Genomic DNA, 20,278 nt, shown 5'->3' on the forward strand with positions numbered 1-20,278 from the left:
GGCTCATGTGGCCACAGTGTGCCCATCTCTGCCCAACTTATCTATTTATTAACTATTCTAATATTTGATGAGCACTCACTCTTTTGAAAGCCGTGATGCTAAACTGAGAGAAACTAAAATAAGCGAGGCAGATATGATCCCCATGTCCACGAATCTTGAGGACCTGTGTATTATTCGGCTCAGGCTGTCATAACAAAATATCCTAGACTGGGCATCTTAAACAGCAGAAAGTTATTTTCTCACAGTTCTGGATGCTGAGAAGTTCAAGATCAAGATTTGACAGAGTTCCAGTTTTGATTTTAGCTCTCTTCCTGGTGTGCAGAAGTCCACTTGCCACTGTGTGCTCACATGGCCTTTTCTCCATGCTCAAACATGGAGAGAGAGAGAAAAACCTCTTGTGTCTCTTCTTGCAAGGGTGCTAATCTCATCACGAGAGCCTTACCCTATCGAACTCTAATTATCTCCCAAAGGCCCAGTCACAAATACCATTACACTGGGGGACAGGGCTTCAAAATGAATTTGGGGAGAGGGCACACAAGCTCTCAGTCCACAACAATCTATAAGATGGAAAACTAGGAAAAAGGGACAATATAGCAGAGTAGGTATTGAGGTCTAGAGGACACACAGCACCTATGGGGACATGACAGAAGTAGAACATAGCCCTGGTTGGGGAGGGCAGATGGGAACGAGCTGTAAGGTCAGCTGATGGAGGCAACCCTACATGATTATGATTTGGGAGACAGATCTTAGCATTTACCCTTATGTCTTCTTTTTAAATCTATTAAATCTGTTCTCCTTATTTATAATGGTAATATAACAGTATTAATGGACTTGGCAATTATACTAATATTGATTTGAGAAGCGTCCAGATCAGTTGGCTTATTGAGTGCCCTACATTCTTAATTTCCCTGATTGTTTCCACCTGAGGTTATTTAACTTGTTATTCTGTTCCCTGTATTTTATGTATACGTTCTGAAAATCAAGTCTGGAAGAACAGGTCGCAGCAAGTTTTTTCTACCATGGGCCCGGTAGTAAATATTTTTGGCTTTGGAGCCTTGCAGTGTCTTTCACAACTACTCAACTCTGACATTTAGTATGAAAGCAGTCATAGACAATACATCAATGAATGGATGTGGATGTGTTCCAATATAACTTTACTTACAAAAGCAGGCAGCTGCCTGTATTTCGCCTGTATCTTACAGTTTTCCAACCGTTGGTCTAAAGGCTAGATTAGATTTAGGTTAGACTGATTTGTCAATAATTCTTTTTTTTTTTTTGACTCTTAAATATTTTATTACTGCTGCATACATGGTATTTATTAGCTAATCGAAAGGCAGGGTCTCTGTCATGCGGGGTGTCAGGCGGGGTCTGTGGGGTCTCTGGTCCCGCTCCCCACACAAGAATGCAGGATATGGCTAGGCCAAAAAGGAACACCCACGGAGCCATAGGTAGGGGAGTCACACCACTATACTCTGGCTGGCGGCTGGGTTGGAGACACAGGAACCAGGAGCAACACAATTCTCAACCCTCACTGCGCCGCTTGCAGACTCAGCCACCATCTTCTTGCTAGCTCCCCCTTTTTCTGCTAGCCTAGCCACGGCAGTTATATTCATGGCTAATGGCTCACTGGTTACAGCTGACAGCCAACTAGCCACAGCTGCTGGCCATTTGATCACAGTCGATGGCCATTTACTACCTGAGCCAGCACCTTTCTATGTGAGGCCGAGAGCCTGGAAACTGCTTTTTGGGGCTCTGTCCCCACACTCCACCCCTACAGGCTCTCGCCTCACAATCTACGCGACAAGAGTCTTCCGCAAGGGGCCCTGTGCGAGGAGCCTGGAGGTGAATGCTATTTCCTGGACACAGCCAAGCTCTCTGGTCACAGCCAGGGTTTCTCAGGGCACCACCAGTACTTCTGGGCACAGCCAGACTTCCTGGACTTCTTAGGGTACCACTAGTCTCCCCGGGCACAGCCAGGGCTTCTCAGGGCACCACCAGTACTTGTGGGCACAGCCAGACTTCCTGGACTTCTTAGGGTACCATGAGTCTCCCCGGGCACACGAAGGCCTCTCAGGGCACTGCCACTCTCTCTGGACACAGCCAGACTTCCTGGACACAGCCAGGGCTCTCAGGGCACTGCCACTCTCTCTGGGCTCAGCCAGACTTCCTGGGCTCAGCCAGGGCTCTCAGGGCACTGCCACTCTCTCTGGGCTCAGCCAGACTTCCTGGGCTCAGCCAGGGCTCTCAGGGCACTGCCACTCTCTCTGGGCTCAGCCAGACTTCCTGGGCTCAGCCAGGGCTCTCAGGGCACTGCCACTCTCTCTGGGCTCAGCCAGACTTCCTGGACTCAGCCAGGGCCTCTCAGGGTACCGTGCTGGAACAACAGCGGCTCACAGTCAAGGTACTTACATATTCTCAATGGTGGCCGGTCAAGACACAAAAGCAAACATCCGCCAGTTCCACTACATGGTGGTATGTTCCCAAACAGTCAAGCTGTCCATTAAATTAGGGATGGAAGGCAATTCCCCATAGTCCATAGTCATTCGCCAGGGCTGTCCTGAGGGTGAGGGATGACCTTGACCTCACCCTCAGCTCCCACGGAGGACTCAGCAAGCCTTTCCTCCTGGGACTACAAATCCTGCATCCGGGCTGCCTTAGCAAGCACTTCCCAGCCCACGGGGCCGCAAGGACCTTCGCTTTCTCCGGCCTCTGCTGGTTGGGGAACCGTCCACATCTTCCCACCCCTCCACGGGGATCCAGCTCTCCGGCAGCTGCTCCTCCTGGTCTTCCTGCAACTGAGTGTTCATATGCACAAACTGCTCCACTGCCCTTCGGTGAGCTTTGGCCGACACCGTACCCTGCTCGCTGCGCCATGTGTTGTGCAGGGGATCCTGCCGACTACGCCAAGTGTCGTGCGGGGTGTCAGGCGGGGTCTGTGGGGTCTCTGGTCCCGCTCCCCACACAAGAATGCAGGATATGGCTAGGCCAAAAAGGAACACCCACGGAGCCATAGGTAGGGGAGTCACACCACTATACTCTGGCTGGCGGCTGGGTTGGAGACACAGGAACCAGGAGCAACACAATTCTCAACCCTCACTGCGCCGCTTGCAGACTCAGCCACCATCTTCTTGCTAGCTCCCCCTTTTTCTGCTAGCCTAGCCACAGCAGTTGTATTCATGGCTAATGGCTCACTGGTTACAGCTGACAGCCAACTAGCCACAGCTGCTGGCCATTTGATCACAGTCGACGGCCATTTACTACCTGAGCCAGCACCTTTCTATGTGAGGCCGAGAGCCTGGAAACTGCTTTTTGGGGCTCTGTCCCCACAGTCTCTCTTTGGCCCACTGACTGGAGATGCAAATGTCTTTATTGCAAAATACATGCTCACAATTCAACATCTACAATTTCTGATTTCCATTTAATTACAGTTTACTCTTGAATAACACAGGGGTTAGAGGAGGCCACCACACCCCAGGCAGTTGAAATCCACATATAACTTTCGACTCCCCCAAAACTTACTTGTCCCTGGTATCCATGGGGGATTGGTGCTAGGACCTCCCGTAGATACCAAACTCCTTGGAAGCTCAAGTGCCCTATATAAAATGGCACAGATCAATGCATAGTCAAGTATTTATTGAAAAAAAGTCCACGTATAAGTGGACCCGCTCAATTCAAACTCATGTTGTTCAAGGGTCAACTGTAGCGTGAAAGTTAGTCATCTGAAAAGCACATGGAACACAGATTCCTTATAGTTTTACAAATTTTCCCCATTTTTCATGCTGTTTTGCCCTTAAGTGATTTGGTGGCAACTTTTTAGCAAATCAATGTTATTTGTTCTTTCCAAAGAACTAAACTTAGTTTTCATGAAACTCTTTTTATACTCGAATTTCATCAGTTTATGTAATATGTAATTAGCAACACAACTAACATTTGGCCAGCACACAAAAAGCCTTCCAGGCACACCAATACCAATAGCTAACATTTAATGGGTGTTTACCACGCACCAGGAAACACTGTTCTAAGCCTTTTACATGTATTAACTCATTTAATGCTCATAATAACCCTGGAAGGTAGATATTATGTCAATAATTCTTTGTTTACCACAAACATGGTGCTGTAACTTTGTGTCTTATCAGGAGATATATAATGTCAGGTTGCCCACTATTCACAATTAGCCTGATCATTAAGTTCAGATGGTGACTGCCAGATCTCCACATTGTAAATGTATACTTTGGCTCTTGCAATTAACAGTAATCTGTGAGGTGATTTTTTGACACTCTGGGACCAGCCCATTCTCCAACAACCTTTTTCACCTTATGTTTTAGTAGCCATTTACTGGATATTGAAAAAACATGATTTTTCTTATTTTATCATGTCTTTTACAACTATTGGCTGATATTTTTAGGTATCGTGATAGACTCAGGGATCTTTTTTATTTAATATGTAATAATCCTTACAGTCATTTCTGATGATGTTCAAATTATACAAATGTGGCCAATGGGAGCCCACAGAAATGTCTTGCAGGCATAACTGCTCCAGATTTAGACTTTGCCTAGATCACATGGTGAGGACGAAATAATACAAATGTACAGTAGCAAGATACACCTTTTCACAGCTCAGCTTATAAAATGTAAGGATGTAGAGACTCTATTCACAAGCTTCTGATTTTATTCTAACTGAGGAAACACTTTTTTTACATATAAGCTCCATGAAATCAAGAATTGGATCAGTCTTAATATGTGTGTAACACATGGTCAGTAATAAAAAACAGTTAAGACTTTAAAAACGGAGAGTGACGAAGTCAAGGCATGTAGGTAGCGAGACCAAATAAACGTATTTGACTAAACGTTACTTTCCTCTCTTATGCTGTTTTAAGAAAGTCCTTTGAGGATGGTTTTCCTTGTTATATATGAGTATTCAACTTGAGGAACATCTTTGTAGAAAAAGGCAGCTGGGGAATTGGGTCATAGCTCTTCGACTGTGCTTGGAGTGAGATGAGCCTGCTGTATGGACCAGAAAACCCCAAGTCTCCAGCAACTGAACGTCAAACATTTACTGCATACTTTCTCCCACAATGGTGCCATGAAGAGTTACTTGTAACAAACACGAATCAGTATTTTCTCTACTCTTTGACCACAAGATGTCACAATTGTCCTCATTTTCCAGGAGACAAGATCATCTGGTTTAGTTGTTAATTTAATTATCCTGAGAAGGAAGGCGTGAAAATGATATTGTGTTAAACAGTGCAAGATTTGTACACTGAAAACTATAAGACATTGTCAAAAGAAGCCAAAGAACCTAAATAAATAGAGGGAAAAACACCAGATGCTCATGGATCAGAAGACTTAATACAATTAAGATGGCAGTACCTCCACACTGTTCTACAGATTCAACACAATCCTTATCAATATCTCAGTTAAATTTTTCTCAGAAATTGACAAACACAACTTAAAATTTGTATGGGAGTTCAAAGGGTCCAGTACAGCTGAAACTGTCTTTAAAAAAAGAACATATTTGTAGAGTCAATTCCCCAATTTTAAACTTGCTGCAGTAATCAACATAGATGATGGAAGAGAGTCAAAGACACAGAAATAAACCTTTATATTTATGGTGAATTAATTTTCACAAGGATGTCAAGACAATTCATTGGGGCGAAGAATAATCTTTTCAATAAATGATGACAGGACAACTGGATATCTAGATGTAAAAGAATGTGCACCCTATTAAAAACTTTAAACCATTTTTAAAAAATGAATTCCAAATAAAACATATACCTAAATGTAATAATAAAACTATAAAAGAAAACATATGTGTAAATATCTGTGACCTTGGGTTAAACAATTTTTTTAAATATGATACCCAAAGCACAAGTGAACCAAAAAAAAGACAAATTAGACTTCATCAAAATTAAAAACTTTTGTGCATCAATGGACACTATCAAGAGAGTGAAAAGTCAATCAACAGAATGAGAGAAAAAAATTGAAAATCTTATATCTGACAAGAGACTTGTGCCCAGAACATAAACAGAATGCTTACAAATTATCGATAAAAGATAAATTACTCAGTTAAAAACAGGAAAAGGATTTGAACAGATATTCCACAAAGAAGGTATGCAAAAGGCTATTAACCATCTGAAGAGATGCTCAACATCATTAGATATTAGGGAAATGCAAACCAAAATCATAATGAAAAACCACACTCACTACGGTATAAGAAAGAAAAACAATAACAAGTGTTGGTGAAGATGTGGGGGAAAACGGAACCCTTATATATTTTGATCTTGTTTCTAGTGGAATGGGGGAACAATTTTGGGGGTTTTATGCAAGGTGGTACATAATAAAATATTCGTTTTGAGAAAATAACTGAATTTTATGTGAAACACTACTGGAGGAGGGAAAAGAGAGATGGAAGAGACCAGTTAGGAGGATATTGCAATCCAGCCAAGGGAAGATGAAGCTTAAATTAGGGAGAAGGTAATGGAGATGGTATCAATAAGACCTATTTGTGAACTATTGGGGAAGAAATACTAGCATGATTTAGCAATGGATTGCTTTGAAGTGGAACAATGTAGGGAAGAGGATAATGTCAATGATAGTCCAGGTCCTGACTGGAGCAACAAAATGGATCGAGATGCCACTCAAAGAGATGAGAAACCCTGAATAGGATTAGTTTGGTTAAGAAATGGTAGGTTCCATCGGTAGATGACTGGATTAAGAAACTGTGGTACATTTATACAATGGAGTATTATGCAGCCATAAAGAAGAAAGAAATCTTACCATTTGCAACAACATGGATGGATCTAGAGAACATTATGTTAAGTGAAATAAGTCAGACAGAGAAAGATAAGTACCATATGATCTCACTTATTTGCGGATTCTAAAGAAAAGAATAAGTGAATGAACTAATCAGAAACAGTTTGGGAGACAATGAGGAAAAACTGAGGGTTGCTAGATGGGCGGGAGGAGTGGGGGGTGGGGGGAGGGGGAGGGGATTGGAGGGCAATCGGTGACCATAGGATGGCCACGGGCTTGAAAATTAATCTGGGGAACGTAATTTGGTGGTTACCAGAAGGTAAAGGGGTTGGGGGGTGGGGGATGAGGGTGAGGGGGATCAAATGTATGGTGATGGAAGGGGAGCTGACTCTGGGTGGTGAACACACAATGTGATTTATGGATGATGTGATACAGAATTGCACACCTGAAATCTATGTAATTTTACTAACAATTGTCACCCCAATAAATTAAAAATAAATTAAAAAAAAAAAAAGAAATGGTAGGTTCTTTTACGGCCATGTTGGGCTGCTTCTGCAATATCTAAGTAGAGGTATCAAGTAGGCAGTTGGTAATAGTGGTCTGGGGCTCATCGGTAATTCAGGGCTAGAAAAATATATTTTTCCATCATTTCCTTTGGCAGGACACATTGAGTCCATGTAAACAAGATTGTGTATGAGAATCGTATAATGTGAGAATAGAAGTGTTTCTAGAACAAAGCCAGGTAGATGAAAGCTAAAGAAGGTGAAGAAAGGTCATCAAGAAGAATAGGAAGAATTCCAGCAGGTGTTGACATAGAAGCCAGGTACACAAGCAGACTATTTCCAAATCCAATCCTGTGAAGAAGATGAAAAAATATTTATTTCATCCAGTGATATAAAGGTCATTGGAGGCTTAAGAAAAAGATGTTTTGGTAGAATGATGTAAGCAAAAGTCAGTTTTGAGTGCAAAGAAGAAGAGGGAAAGGTCAAATATATAACATTATTAAGTTCTATAAGACAGAAATTTAGCCTGTTTCAATGAAGGTGGAAAGGATGCTGTTGAAAAGGTGAGACTGCAAGGTCCAGAGAAAGACAGTATGAGCAAAAATTTAAAGTTATTGAGAAGTCAAGAGTGTTAGGAACCAAAATGCAATGGAGGGATTAGCCTTAAAAGGTCAGAAGCACATTTTGTCTACCTGTGGTGGATGGAATAAGAAGAGAATGAAACAAATGCCAAATGCCTGGTGTTTTGAGAGAACAAAGCTAACCTTGTTTTATCCTGCTGACTTGCTTTCCTATGGGAGAAGCTAGTAGGAACATCTGCTGGGAAAAGGAAAGAGTTAGAAAAATGAGACTTCTGAGGGGAGGAGAATTTTGGAAGGAGCTGTTGCAGAGGGTGGACAAGCAAAGGGATAAGAAAAATGCAGAAGGCTTGGCAGGCAGGGTGGTGGCTCATGAAAGTTGGGAGGAGGAATGAAGCATCTGAAGACTTTGCATAATTCATACAGATCCCATGAGCCTCACTTTCTTCACCTACCAAATGGAAACAATACTTACCTCCATGTGCTGATGTGAACGAAAAGTATGAGGAAAAGTTTTGTAAAGCAGAACATACATGTTTAGTAGGAGCCGCACTGCCAGGATCTTTCCTCAGCCTTCTGTGATTCTCCCCCCAGTTGTGCATTATTTGTATGTGTTGAAAATGTAAGGAACAATTACAGATGCTTGTATAAGTCTCAAATCTAACTTAATATGCATTTCACTAACTTTTAAAACTGTATATACCATGTATTTATGTTCTTTCTATAGAGGGGTAGCATGAGGTGACTTGGGGTAAAGGATGGTGCTGTGACTCTGAGAAGATAGAGCGTCACTGCTTCAGATCATTAGTTCCTGCTTGTTAAGCTGACCATAGCCCCTCTCTCTCTCTCTCTCTCTCTCTCTCTCTCTCTCTCTCTCCTTATTAGGAAATGTTTTGTATCCTCTCACCAAGTAAAGTTAAAAACTACATGCACCATGGCACAAAACTGGTGTGTGAAATGAGAAGATAGTCACACGCAAGGGTCAAGGTGAGCATAGAAACACAGTGAATGAAAGTAGGCAAGACCTCCTTTCATGACAGGGAAACGCCCAGATTTAGTCCAGAAGTCAATCCAGTGGGCATCACCAACAATATACCCAGGTTGTCCGGTGTGATCGGAATGAGCTACTGAGTGGATCAGTGAGTGCAATGCTCTGGGAGCTATGCGTGATCTTACCATGCTAGGGTGGGAGTCATCAGACGTGGCCCTGCTGGAAAGGGTGTACTTCTCAGACTCGGCTTTGGTTTTCTTGACTGCTTTCAACCATTTCCTGTATTGCTCCCGGACCTGCAGAGGCAAAGCACGCTCTGAGTCAGCTCACAGAGAGGAGTGAGGAGGGAAAGAGTCCTGAGTGGGAGTCGGACAGTGGTACCTGCTGGCTGAGGACACAGTACACCAGGAAGATGAAGACGCCCTGCAGGCTGTTGATGATGGTGAAGAGGTAGGCCATGGCGCGGGCAGCTGGGCCCACCTGCAGGATGCCCAGACACCAGGTGCAGCCCAAGATGAAGAGCTGAGCTGTCGCTTTAAATGTCAGCATCCTGGGCAGGAGGAGAAGGGAGGCCCATGGCAGACAGAGAACAACAGAATCAAAGCCATTTCCATCTCCACTCGATGGATTCCTCTGACTGAGTAGTGATCAACTTTGGTCTTTACTCTCAATGATTCCCTCAACAGAAGGCTGATTGGGTCCATGATGGCATTTTGACTTGGACTGAGGATGGTAGTGACACTCCACAATGTGGGTTTCAAAACTATCATGATATTTCGTGAATGTCCCTAATTTCATTCAACTGACATTTCTGAGGACAATCTGTGTACCTGACTGTGCTGGGTCCTGGGTATTAAAAATACCGTGTTTCCTCGATAATAAGACCTAGCCAGACAATCAGCACTAATGCGTCTTTGGAGCAAAAATTAATATAAGACCCAGTCTTATTTTACTATAATACAACACCAGGTCTTTACAACATAATATAATAATAATAATAATAATAATAATAATAATAATAATAATAATAATAATAATAACATAATACCAGGTCTTATATTAATTTTTGCTCCAAAGGACGCATTAGAGCTGATTGTCTGGCTAGGACTTATTTTCGGGGAAACACGGTAACAAAGACAAGATTTCTGTTTTCATAGACCTCACAGCCCAGTGGAGAGACTAAAGCAAATGGTCACTTATAACATTTGTGAGGTACCTCTGCCTGGGTCCCATCCAGTATTGTCCCCAACTTCTCACTCTCTATGAACTGCCCCAGGGCATGCTTTGCCCAAAACAGAGGCCATTCATTCTGTGAAAAGCTGAGGGAAGCAAAGGATGTCCCTAGTGTATTAGGAGATGTGATACCTGGATAAGGTACCTGATTCCACCAGGTGGAGGAGTGGAGAGGGCAGAGGGAAGAACGTCGATGAGGGTGTGAGCGTGAATGAGCGCGCTGGGTTCTGGGAACACTGGTGTGATTTCCTAACATGTTACAAAGATGAAAATGTTTTTAAGATCTTCTTCTTGGGGCCATGGAAGTAATTTCTCTTTATCAGGACAAAGTCAATGCTTCCTGAAGCTGAGGTGGTTTCATGCTGGGGTTATGCAGGAACAAAATGGGTGTCAGCAGCCAACCACAGTATCTGAGCTGGTTTCCAGGGAGGGTGGCTGCACCTCTCTCCTCCAGCCCCCTCAGAATCCCTGTGAAAGGACATCGGGAGCTTGGAACCATGTGGCCTTGCTCTTGGACCTTGCTTTGTATGGGGTGCTGTGCCCCTCGGATCCATCTCACCTCGTATTCTGGAGGGTGGACACATCGCTGTTGAGTGAGGAGAGCTTGTTTTTCAGAATCCAGAAGGTCATCAGAAAGAAAGCCAAATTAATCTGCAGAAACCCCACAAGGCTTATTGAGTACATTCCACATCGTAAACCTTCGTCCTAGCTCATCCAGCACCTAACCCAGCCGGTAAGAAGTTTTGTATTTCATAGCAGTCATAGGAAAACAGACCAAACATCCAGTAACCCAGGCACATTCCTATCCTGTAACTGGGTGACCAACTCATCCCAGTTTGCCTGGGAATTACCAAGTTTAACACTGAAAATCCAACATCTCAGGAAACCTCTTCAGTCCTCATTTAAAAGTAAATTGTCCCTCCTGGGAGCCTCCTCAGTCCTTGGCAGACTGGAACGATTGCTCTCCCTGCCTGTAACCCTCCTGATACACCTGCTCTTTGACTGACCCCAAGCTGGGCAGGAAGGATGCTCTGATGTCACCCATTACTCACAGAGAAGATGGTGCAGACAGGGCCAAGGAAGGTCCATATAAATCCTTTGTGTGTATGGAGCCAGCATCTAACAGAGAGATGGAAAGAAACTGAAGAATGTATTTGCCTTTGTGGATAAAGAATTGATAAATAAACTTATACCTCATTTCCCATAGTTTCTTCCTCCCTCCTTTATTATTAACGTTATTATTATTGTTTTTTTTTGTAAGAACATTTAACCTAAGATCTACTCTCTTAGCAAATTACAACTATACAATACAATATTGTTAGTTATAGGTACTATACTCTATAGATTGCCCTACTTATTTATCTTTCATAATTGACTCTTTTTTTTTCATAATTGACTCTTTGCTTATGCCCTTGACGGTGGTGATGGTTTCACAGGTGTTTATTTATCACCAAACTCATCAGATTGTATATATTAAATATGTACAACTTTTTACATGTCAGTCTCACCTTAATAAAGTGGTTTTTAAAAAGATAAATTCATTTTTAAAAACTCTCTTAAGCCTTGGCCCCCAGATATGCCGGCCAAAAAAATATATATATTTTTTTTAAAAAGGAAAAAACAAGAATCTATAAATTAATTTATGGTTTATTGGACAAATATCAAGTGTCTCCTCTGTATCAGGATTTGTGTTTGGACTGAAAACTTAATTTCGATTAAGATAGGCTTCAGTCCCAGGGAAATCTCAGATTCAGGGAAATCTCAGGTTTCAGTCCCAGGGAAATCTCAGATTCACTAACTAGACAATAGAAACAATCAAGGTGATGGGTTTTATGATCAAATATAATGAACTATGAGAACATGTGGCTGGATCCATAGCCTAGTCTAGGGTATAAGAAGTTCAGATAGTTGGGAAGAGTTCCCTGAGGGAACCGATTGTGTTTATGCTGACATATGAAGGATGAGCAGGTGTAGAGAAGGTGAAAAATATTGGGAGACACAAGAGCATAATAAAAACAGACCAAAAGAAACAGTAACCTGAAACAGTTTTAAGGCAGGGTTCATGTGCATTACATAATCCCTTTCTCTTGATAACATAGGGACTCAAATGACCACAAGTCAGGCACCTGAGACTTAAGGAGATAGAGTCTACCTCAAGGCCACTCTGATAGAAATGACAGAATCCCAAGTGAGAGGAATTGTGAGCAAGGTAATCGGTGTGAGGTCCATGGAGAGAGTTAGATAAATCCACCAGAAAATTCAGAGAAAGCTACTAAAGGAATGTGGTAAATAGCAGTGTGGGGGCCAAGTGGGGCCACCACCTGATTCTGTAAATGAGTGTTACTGGAACACGGTCACACTCATTCCCTTCCACATTGTCTGTGGCTGCTTCTGTGCTACAAGGACAAGGGGAACAGTTGTAACAAGACCATAGGGTCCACAAACTGCAATATTTACTATGTGGCTTCTTACAGATAAAGTTGCTGATATTATGCCAAGCAACCTAGGTAAGCCAGCTGGCCAGGGCTCAATCGATGCAGGTGAGAAATAATTTTATCAGCATAGGAGAATGTTGTGAACATCAGACTGTGGATTTAATCCCAGCTCTGCCACCAACCAGCTGTGTGATCTGTGCTTTAGTTTCCTCATCTGTAAAACTCCCATTTTCTAGTTTCTACCTCATAAAGTTGTTGGGAAGATGATTTGAGCTGATACATGAAAATCTTTAGAACAGATAGATGTCATCAAAACGGCGGTGTGAGGTGAGCCTCTGGAAATCTCCCGTGGAATTTACAACAAATGGAACAACTATAACTCCACAAAGGACTGCCTGCACAGCAGACAGGCAAGACGAAGAGGCTCACTACAGAATTCACTTAAAGGTGGGCAAATTGCGCATGCAGGGGAGGAGGGAAGGGAGAAATGCAGCGACGGGGCCGTGCAGGTGCAGGACGCAGACCTAGCTCAGTGCTCCGAGCTCGCTGCATCCTGGAACTACCACAGTTGCGGGAGAAGAAAGAACTCAGACTGCTAGGGCTCCATTTATGGCCCACAGGGCTGAGGGGACAGCATATAACACGACTGAACCCAACGCTCACAGCAGAGACCTTGGAGCAAAGACTGAGGGGAAAAGGCTGAAAATGGTGGTTTAAGCCTTCACTGCCACAGAGAACGGAAGCCTTAGGCACAGAGACTAGCCGCCACCTCCCTACTCTCCCAGAGTTCGCCCCATCCAGCCCTGCCCAGTGCTAGAAGCAGAACAGTAGCAGTGTCAGATGAAAAGTACAGAATATTTGCAGTTCTGAGAACTGTGGTCCACAGACACAGATTCGCAGCCCAACTAATTCGGGCAAAGGGGAGGGAGCTGTGGAAGCAGGACTGGCTGTGGTGGTGGTTGCCATCATTGCTCTGAGGCATATCTCACAACCCACCCCTCCCCTGTCCTCACCTATCTGGGCAGGTCCCTGCAGAAGTAAACAGAGTTGCTGAAACACATGGGCTCTGAATCTGGTGCAGTAAGACCTTTGGAACTTCAAAAGCTCTCCACATCCCCACACGGACATGGTGCCCTATGACCCAGGCAAACTGTTAAAAGAGGAGAAGACCGCCTTCCAGGGAATCCCCCCCATTGTGTGAGAAGCTGGAATAGTGCAGAAAAAACATGACACTACAGTGTGAGAGAGAGAAAAAGGCTGCAGTTGGAGAGAAAATGAAACATTCTACCAAGACATACTGGAAAACAAAAGAAAGACGTCTTCCTATCAACCTGTTGCAGAACCCACTCCTGTAGATGTCTAGGAAGAGAAATAATAGATCATTAATTGCCATGAATAACCAAGGCAACAAGACAGCTCAGAAAGAAAGTGAAAAGTCTCCAGAAAATGAACTTAAAGATATGGAAATATGTGACTTAAATGACAGAGAATTCAAGATTGCAGTTCTGAAAAAACTCAACGAGATGCAAGAAAACACAGAAAGGCAGCTTAATGAACTCAGAAACATAATCAAAAAACAACATGAACATTTTACCAAAGACATTGAAATTTTAAAAAAGAACCAAATAGAATTTCTGGAGATTAAGAACTCAATAGAAGAAATTAAGAATGAAATAGCCAGCTTACAACTGGCTCAACAGTAGTAGAGTTGACCAGATGGAGGAAAGAATCAGTGACATCAAAGATAGAAACCTAGCAGGCGTCCCGGTGGCTCAGGAGGTTAGAGCTCCATGCTCCCAACTCCAAAGGCTGCTGGTTCGATTCCCACATGGGCCAGTGGGCTCTCAACCACAAGGTTGCCAGTTCAATTCCTCCAGTCCCGCAAAGGATGGTGGGCTCTGCCCCCTGCAACTAAGATTGAACATGGCACCTTGAGCTGAGCTGCCTCCCAAATGGCTCAGTTGGTTGGAGCGCGGGCTCTCAACCATAAGGTTGCCAGTTCAATTCCTCGAGTCCCACAAGGGATGGTGTGCAGCACCCCCTGCAACTAAGATTGAACACGGCTGAGCTGCCGCTGAGCTCCCGAATGGCTCAGTTGGTTGGAGTGCGTCTTCTCAACCACAAGGTTGCCAGTTTGATTCCTCGAGTCCTGCAAGGGATGGTGGGCAGCGCCCCCTGCAACTAGCAATGGCAACTGGACCTGGAGCTGAGCTGCGCCCTCCACAACTAAGACTGAAAGGACAACTTGAAGCTGAACAGCACCCTCCACAACTAAGATTGAAAGGACAACAACTTGACTTGGAAAAAAAAAAAAAAAAGTCCTGGAAGTACACACTATTCCCCAATAAAAGTCCTGTTCCCCTTCTCCAATGAAAAAATCTTAAAAAAAAAAAAAAAAAAGATAGAAACCTGGCAATGACATGGATGGAAGAAGAAACAGATTTGAGACTTAAAAGAAATGAAAGAACTCTACAACAACTTTCTGACTCCATCATATAAGAATAATGGGCATACCAGAAGGAGAAGAAAGAGAGAAGGGAACAGAGAATATATTCAAACAAATAGTTGATGAGAACTTCCCAAACTTGTGGAAAAAACTGGATCCTCAAATCCAAGAAGCAAATAAAACACCTAATTACCTCAACACCAACAGCCCTTCTCCAAGGCACATTGTATTGAAGCTATCAAAAATCAACGACAAAGAAAGAATCCTCAAGGCAGCCAGAGAAAAGAAGATGGTAACCTACAAAGGAAAGCCCATTAGCTCATCATCAGATTTTTCAGCAGAAATTCTACAAGCCAGGAAGGAGTGGAACCAAATATTCAAACTATTGAAAGAGAGAAAGTATGAGTCAAGAATAGTATACCCAGCAAAGATATTCTTTAGATATGAAGGAGGAATAAGACCTTTCCAGACATACAGAAGCTGAGGGAATTTTCTAATACACGACCTGCATTACAAGAAATACTAAAGGAGGCTATTCTACCACCAAGAGGGGCAATTTGTGGCAACCAAAACATAAAAAGGGGGAGAGTAAAGGCCTGAACCGGAATATGTGAATGGAGAAAGTAGGCATGCTGAAGAAAATGGAATACTCTAAATATCAAACTTTCTTTTACATAAACTTAAGGGTAACCACTCAAAAAAAATCCAGAACTGAAATATATACTGTAATAAAAGAAGAAACAGAGGGGAAAATCATAGAATATCACCACACAGAAATAAAAGACAACAACAATAAGGCAAAGAAACAATGGAGACACAGTCTTACCAGAAAACTAAAGATGGAATGATACGAAATCCTCACATATCAATAATCACCCTAAATGTAAATGGACTGAACTCACCAATAAAAAGGCACAGAGTAGCAGATTAGATCAAAAAAACTAAACCCAACCATATGCTGTCTCTAAGAGATGCATCTCAGCTACAAGGACAAGCATAGACTCAAAGTAAAAGGGTGGAAATTGACACTCCAAGCAAATGGTATCCAGAGAAAAATCAGGTGTAGCTATACTGATATCAGAAGAAACAGACTTCAGGGTGAAAAAGGTAATAAGAGACAAAGATGGACATTTCATAATGGTAAAAGGGACTATACAACAAGAAGACATAACAGTCATCAATATTTATGCCCCCCAATCAGGGAGCACTGAAATATACCAAGCAACTACTAACAGAACTAAAGGGAGAAATTGACCAAAACACAATTATACTAGGGGACCTAAATACAACATTAAAAACTATGGATAGATCATCCAAACAGAAAATAAATGATGAAATAGCAGCCCTAAATGACACATTAGATGAAATGGACATAATTGACATTTATAGAGCACTTCATCCTAAAACATTAGACTATACATTTTTTTTTAGTGTACATGGAACATTCTCCAGGATAGACCATATATTGGGACATAAAACTAACCTCAGCAAATTTAAGAAAATTGAAATCATACCCAGCATATTCTCTGATCACAAGGCTTTGAAATTGGATATCAACTGAAAAAATGAAAGCAGGGAATAACACAAATACATGGAGATTAAACAACATACTTTTAAAGAACGACCAGTCAAAGAAGAAATCAGAGGAGAGATCAAAAGATACATAGAAACAAATGAAAATGAAAATACATCCTACCAAAATTTGGGGGTTGCAGCGAAAGCAGTTTTAAGAGAGAAATTTATATCATTACAGGCCTATCTCAAAAAACAAGACAAATCCCAAATAAATAACCTCATGTTACACCTTAAAGAACTAGAAAAAGAAGAACAAGTGAGACCCAAAGTCAGCAGAAGAAAGGAAATAATAAAAATCAGAGCAGAACTAAATGAAATAAAGAACAAAAAGACAATAGAAAAAATTAATGTAACAAAGAGCTGGTTCTTTGAAAGATTAACAAAATTGATAAACCCTTGGCTAGGATCACTAAGATAAAAAGAGAGAAGACACTAATAAACAAAATCAGAAATGAAAAAGGGGAAGTTATCACGGATGCCACAGAAATACAAAGGATCATCCAAGAATACTATGAAAGACTATATGCCACCAAATGCAATAACCTAGAAGAAATGGACAAGTTATTAGAAACATATAGCCTTCTAGGCTGAACCATGAAGAACTGGAAAATCTAAACAGACCGATCACCAGTAACGAAATTGAATCAGTCATCCAAAACCTTCCCAAAAGCAAAAGTCCTAGACCAGATGGCTTCACTAGTGAATTCTACCAAACCTTCAAAGAAGATTTAATACCAATCCTGCTCAAATTCTTCCAAAAAATTGAAGAAGAGACAGTACTTCCTAATTCATTTTATGAGGCCAACATTACCCTGATACCAAAACCTGGTAAGGACAACACAAAAAAATAGAACTAGAGACCAATATCTCTGATGAATACAGATACAAAAATCCTAAACAAAATTCTAGCAAATCGAATGGAACAATGCATTAAAAACATTATTCATCACGACCAAGTGGGGTTCATTTCAGGGGCACAAGGATGGTTCAAATATGCAAATCCATCAATGTGATACATCACATAAACAAAATAAAGGACAAATATCATATGATTATATCAATTGATTCAGAAAAAGCATTTGACAAGATACAACATCCATTAATGATTAAAACACTTAATAAAATAGGTACAGAAGGAAAATACCTTAACATAATAAAGGCCATATATGACAAACCCTCAGCTAATCTCATAATTAACGGTGAAAAACTGAAGCCCTTTGCTCTATGTTCAGGAACACGACAGGGCTATCCCCTATCACCTCTGCTTTTCAACATAATGTTGGAAGTCCTCGCCAGAGCCATCAGGCAACAGAAAGAAATAAAAGGCATCCAAATTGGGAATGAAGAAGTTAAACTGTCACTCTTTGCAGATGACATGACGCTATATATAGAAAACCCTAAAGACTCCACCAAAAAGCTATTAGAAACAATCAACGAATACAGTAAAGTTGCTGGCTACAAAATCAACATACAAAAGTCCATTGCATTCCTATATACTAACAATGAAATCTCAGAAAAGGAAATAAAAAGAACAATTCCTTTTGCAAGTGCAGCAAAAAGAATAAAATACCTAGGAATAAACTTAACCAAGGATGTGAAAGACCTATATGCTGAAAACTATAAGACATTTTTAAAAGAAATTGAAGAAGACACAAAGAAATGGAAAGACATTCCATACTCATGGATTAGAAGAATCAACATAGTTAAAATGGCCATATTACCCAAAGCAATATACAGATTTAATGCAATACCCATCAAAATCCCAATGGCAAAATACCTGGGAATAAATTTAACCAAAGAAGTAAAAGATCTGTACTCAGAAAATTATAAGACACTGAAGAAAGGAATGAAAGAAGATATAAATAGATGGAAACACATATCATGTTCATGGATAGGAAGAATTAATATAGTTAAAATGTCCATACTGCCTAAGGCAATATACATATTCAACGCAATTCCTATCAAACTACCAAAGACGTTTTTCACAGAAATAGAACATATAATCCTAAAATTTATATGAGACCATAAAAGACCCCGTATAGCCTCAGCAATCTTGAGAAATAAGAACAAAGTGGGAGGTATAACAATACCTGACTTCAAATTATACTACAAGGCTACAGTAATCAAAACAGCATGGTACTGGCATAAAAACAGACACATAGATCAATGGAACAGAATAGAGAGTCCAGAAATAAATCCATGCCTATATGGCCATTTAATCTATGACAATGGAAGCAAGAATGTACGATGGGGTAAAGACAGTCTATTCAATAAATGGTGCTGGGAAACCTGGACAGACACATGCAAAAAAATGAAGCTGGATCACCTCCTTACACCATATGCAAAAATAAATTCAAAATGGCTTAAAGACTTAAATGTAAGATCTGAAACCATAAAATACCTAGAAGAAAATATAGGAAGAAACTTCACAGACATTACCCGGAGTAAGATTTTTACTGATATATCCCCTCGCGCGAGGGAAGCAAGAGAAAAAATAAACATGTGGGATTATATCAAACTAAAAAGTTTTTTCACAGCAAAGGAAACCATCAATAAAACAAAAAGGGATCCTACTGAATGGGAAAAGATATTTGCCAATGATATATCTGATAAGGGATTAATATCACAAATCTATAAAAAAAACTCACTCAACTCAACTCCAAAAAAACAAACGACCCAATTAAAAAATGGGCAGAGGACTTGAAGAGACATTTTTCTAAAAAGGACATACAGATGGCAAACAGACATATGAAGAAATGCTCAACCTCACTAACCATCAGAGAAATGCAAATAAAAACCACAATGAGATACCTACCACCTCACCCCAGTCAAAATGGCTATCATCAATAAATCAACAAACAACAAGTGCTGGCGCGGATGTGGAGAAAAGGGAACGCTTGTGCACTGTTGGTGGGATTGCAGATTGGTGCAGCCACTATGGAAAACAGTATGGAGGTATCTCAAAAATCTGAAAATGGAACTACCCTATGATCCAGTAATTCCACTCCTAGGTATCTATCCGGAGAAATCCAAAACTCCAATTCAAAAATCTTTATGCACTCCTATGTTTATTGCAGCACTATACACAATAGCTGAGACATGGAAACAACCGAAATGCCCATTGGTAGATGACTGGATTAAGAAACTGTGGTACATTTATACAATGGAGTATTACGCAGCCATAAAGAAGAAAGAAATCTTACCATTTGCAACAACATGGATGGACCTAGAGAACATTATGTCAAGTGAAATAAGTCAGACAGAGAAAGATAAGTACCATATGATCTCACTTATATGCAGAATCTAAAGAAAAGAATAAGTGAATGAACTAATCAGAAACAGTTTTGGAGACAAAGAGGAAAAACTGAGGGTTGCTAGATGGGCGGGGGGTGGGGATAAGGGGGAAAGTGAGGGGATTAGAAAACAATCAGTAACCACAAGATGGCCACGGGTTTGAAAATTAATCTGGGGAACGTAATTTAGTGGTTACCAGAGGGTAAGGGGGTTGGGGGGTGGGAGATGAGGGTCAGGGGGATCAAATATATGGTGATGGAAGAAGAACTGACTCTGGATGGTGAACACATAATGTAATTTATAGATGATGTGATACAGAATTGTACACCTGAAATCTATGTAATTTTACTAACAATTGTCATCCCAATAAATTAAAAAAAAATCCCAATGGCATTTTTTAAAGAAATAGAACAAAAAATCATCAGACCCCAAATAGCCAAAGCAATCTTAAGAAAAAAGAACAATGCTGCA

The 20,278-nt window shown here is 41.2% G+C and overlaps 2 protein-coding genes across 2 annotated transcripts in view; both read right to left on the minus strand.

Moving 5' to 3' along the window:
- The window catches only part of LOC117037930 (zinc finger protein 333), a 1,118,586-nt gene that overhangs the window by 1,048,537 nt on the left and 49,771 nt on the right, over positions 1–20,278 (minus strand). The gene's annotated exons all lie outside the window — the stretch shown is intronic.
- The window catches only part of LOC117037928 (adhesion G protein-coupled receptor E2-like), a 38,349-nt gene continuing 21,405 nt past the window's right edge, over positions 3,335–20,278 (minus strand). Inside the window, 5 exon segments of the mRNA XM_033134464.1 lie at positions 3,335–5,205; positions 9,010–9,120; positions 9,206–9,374; positions 10,617–10,708; positions 11,110–11,176. Of these exon segments, the coding sequence (XP_032990355.1) occupies positions 5,197–5,205; positions 9,010–9,120; positions 9,206–9,374; positions 10,617–10,708; positions 11,110–11,176 (448 nt within the window). The 3' untranslated portion in view covers positions 3,335–5,196.

The sequence above is a fragment of the Rhinolophus ferrumequinum genome, chromosome 18, assembly GCF_004115265.2.
Source record: "Rhinolophus ferrumequinum isolate MPI-CBG mRhiFer1 chromosome 18, mRhiFer1_v1.p, whole genome shotgun sequence".
Classification (NCBI taxonomy): Eukaryota; Metazoa; Chordata; class Mammalia; order Chiroptera; family Rhinolophidae; genus Rhinolophus; species Rhinolophus ferrumequinum.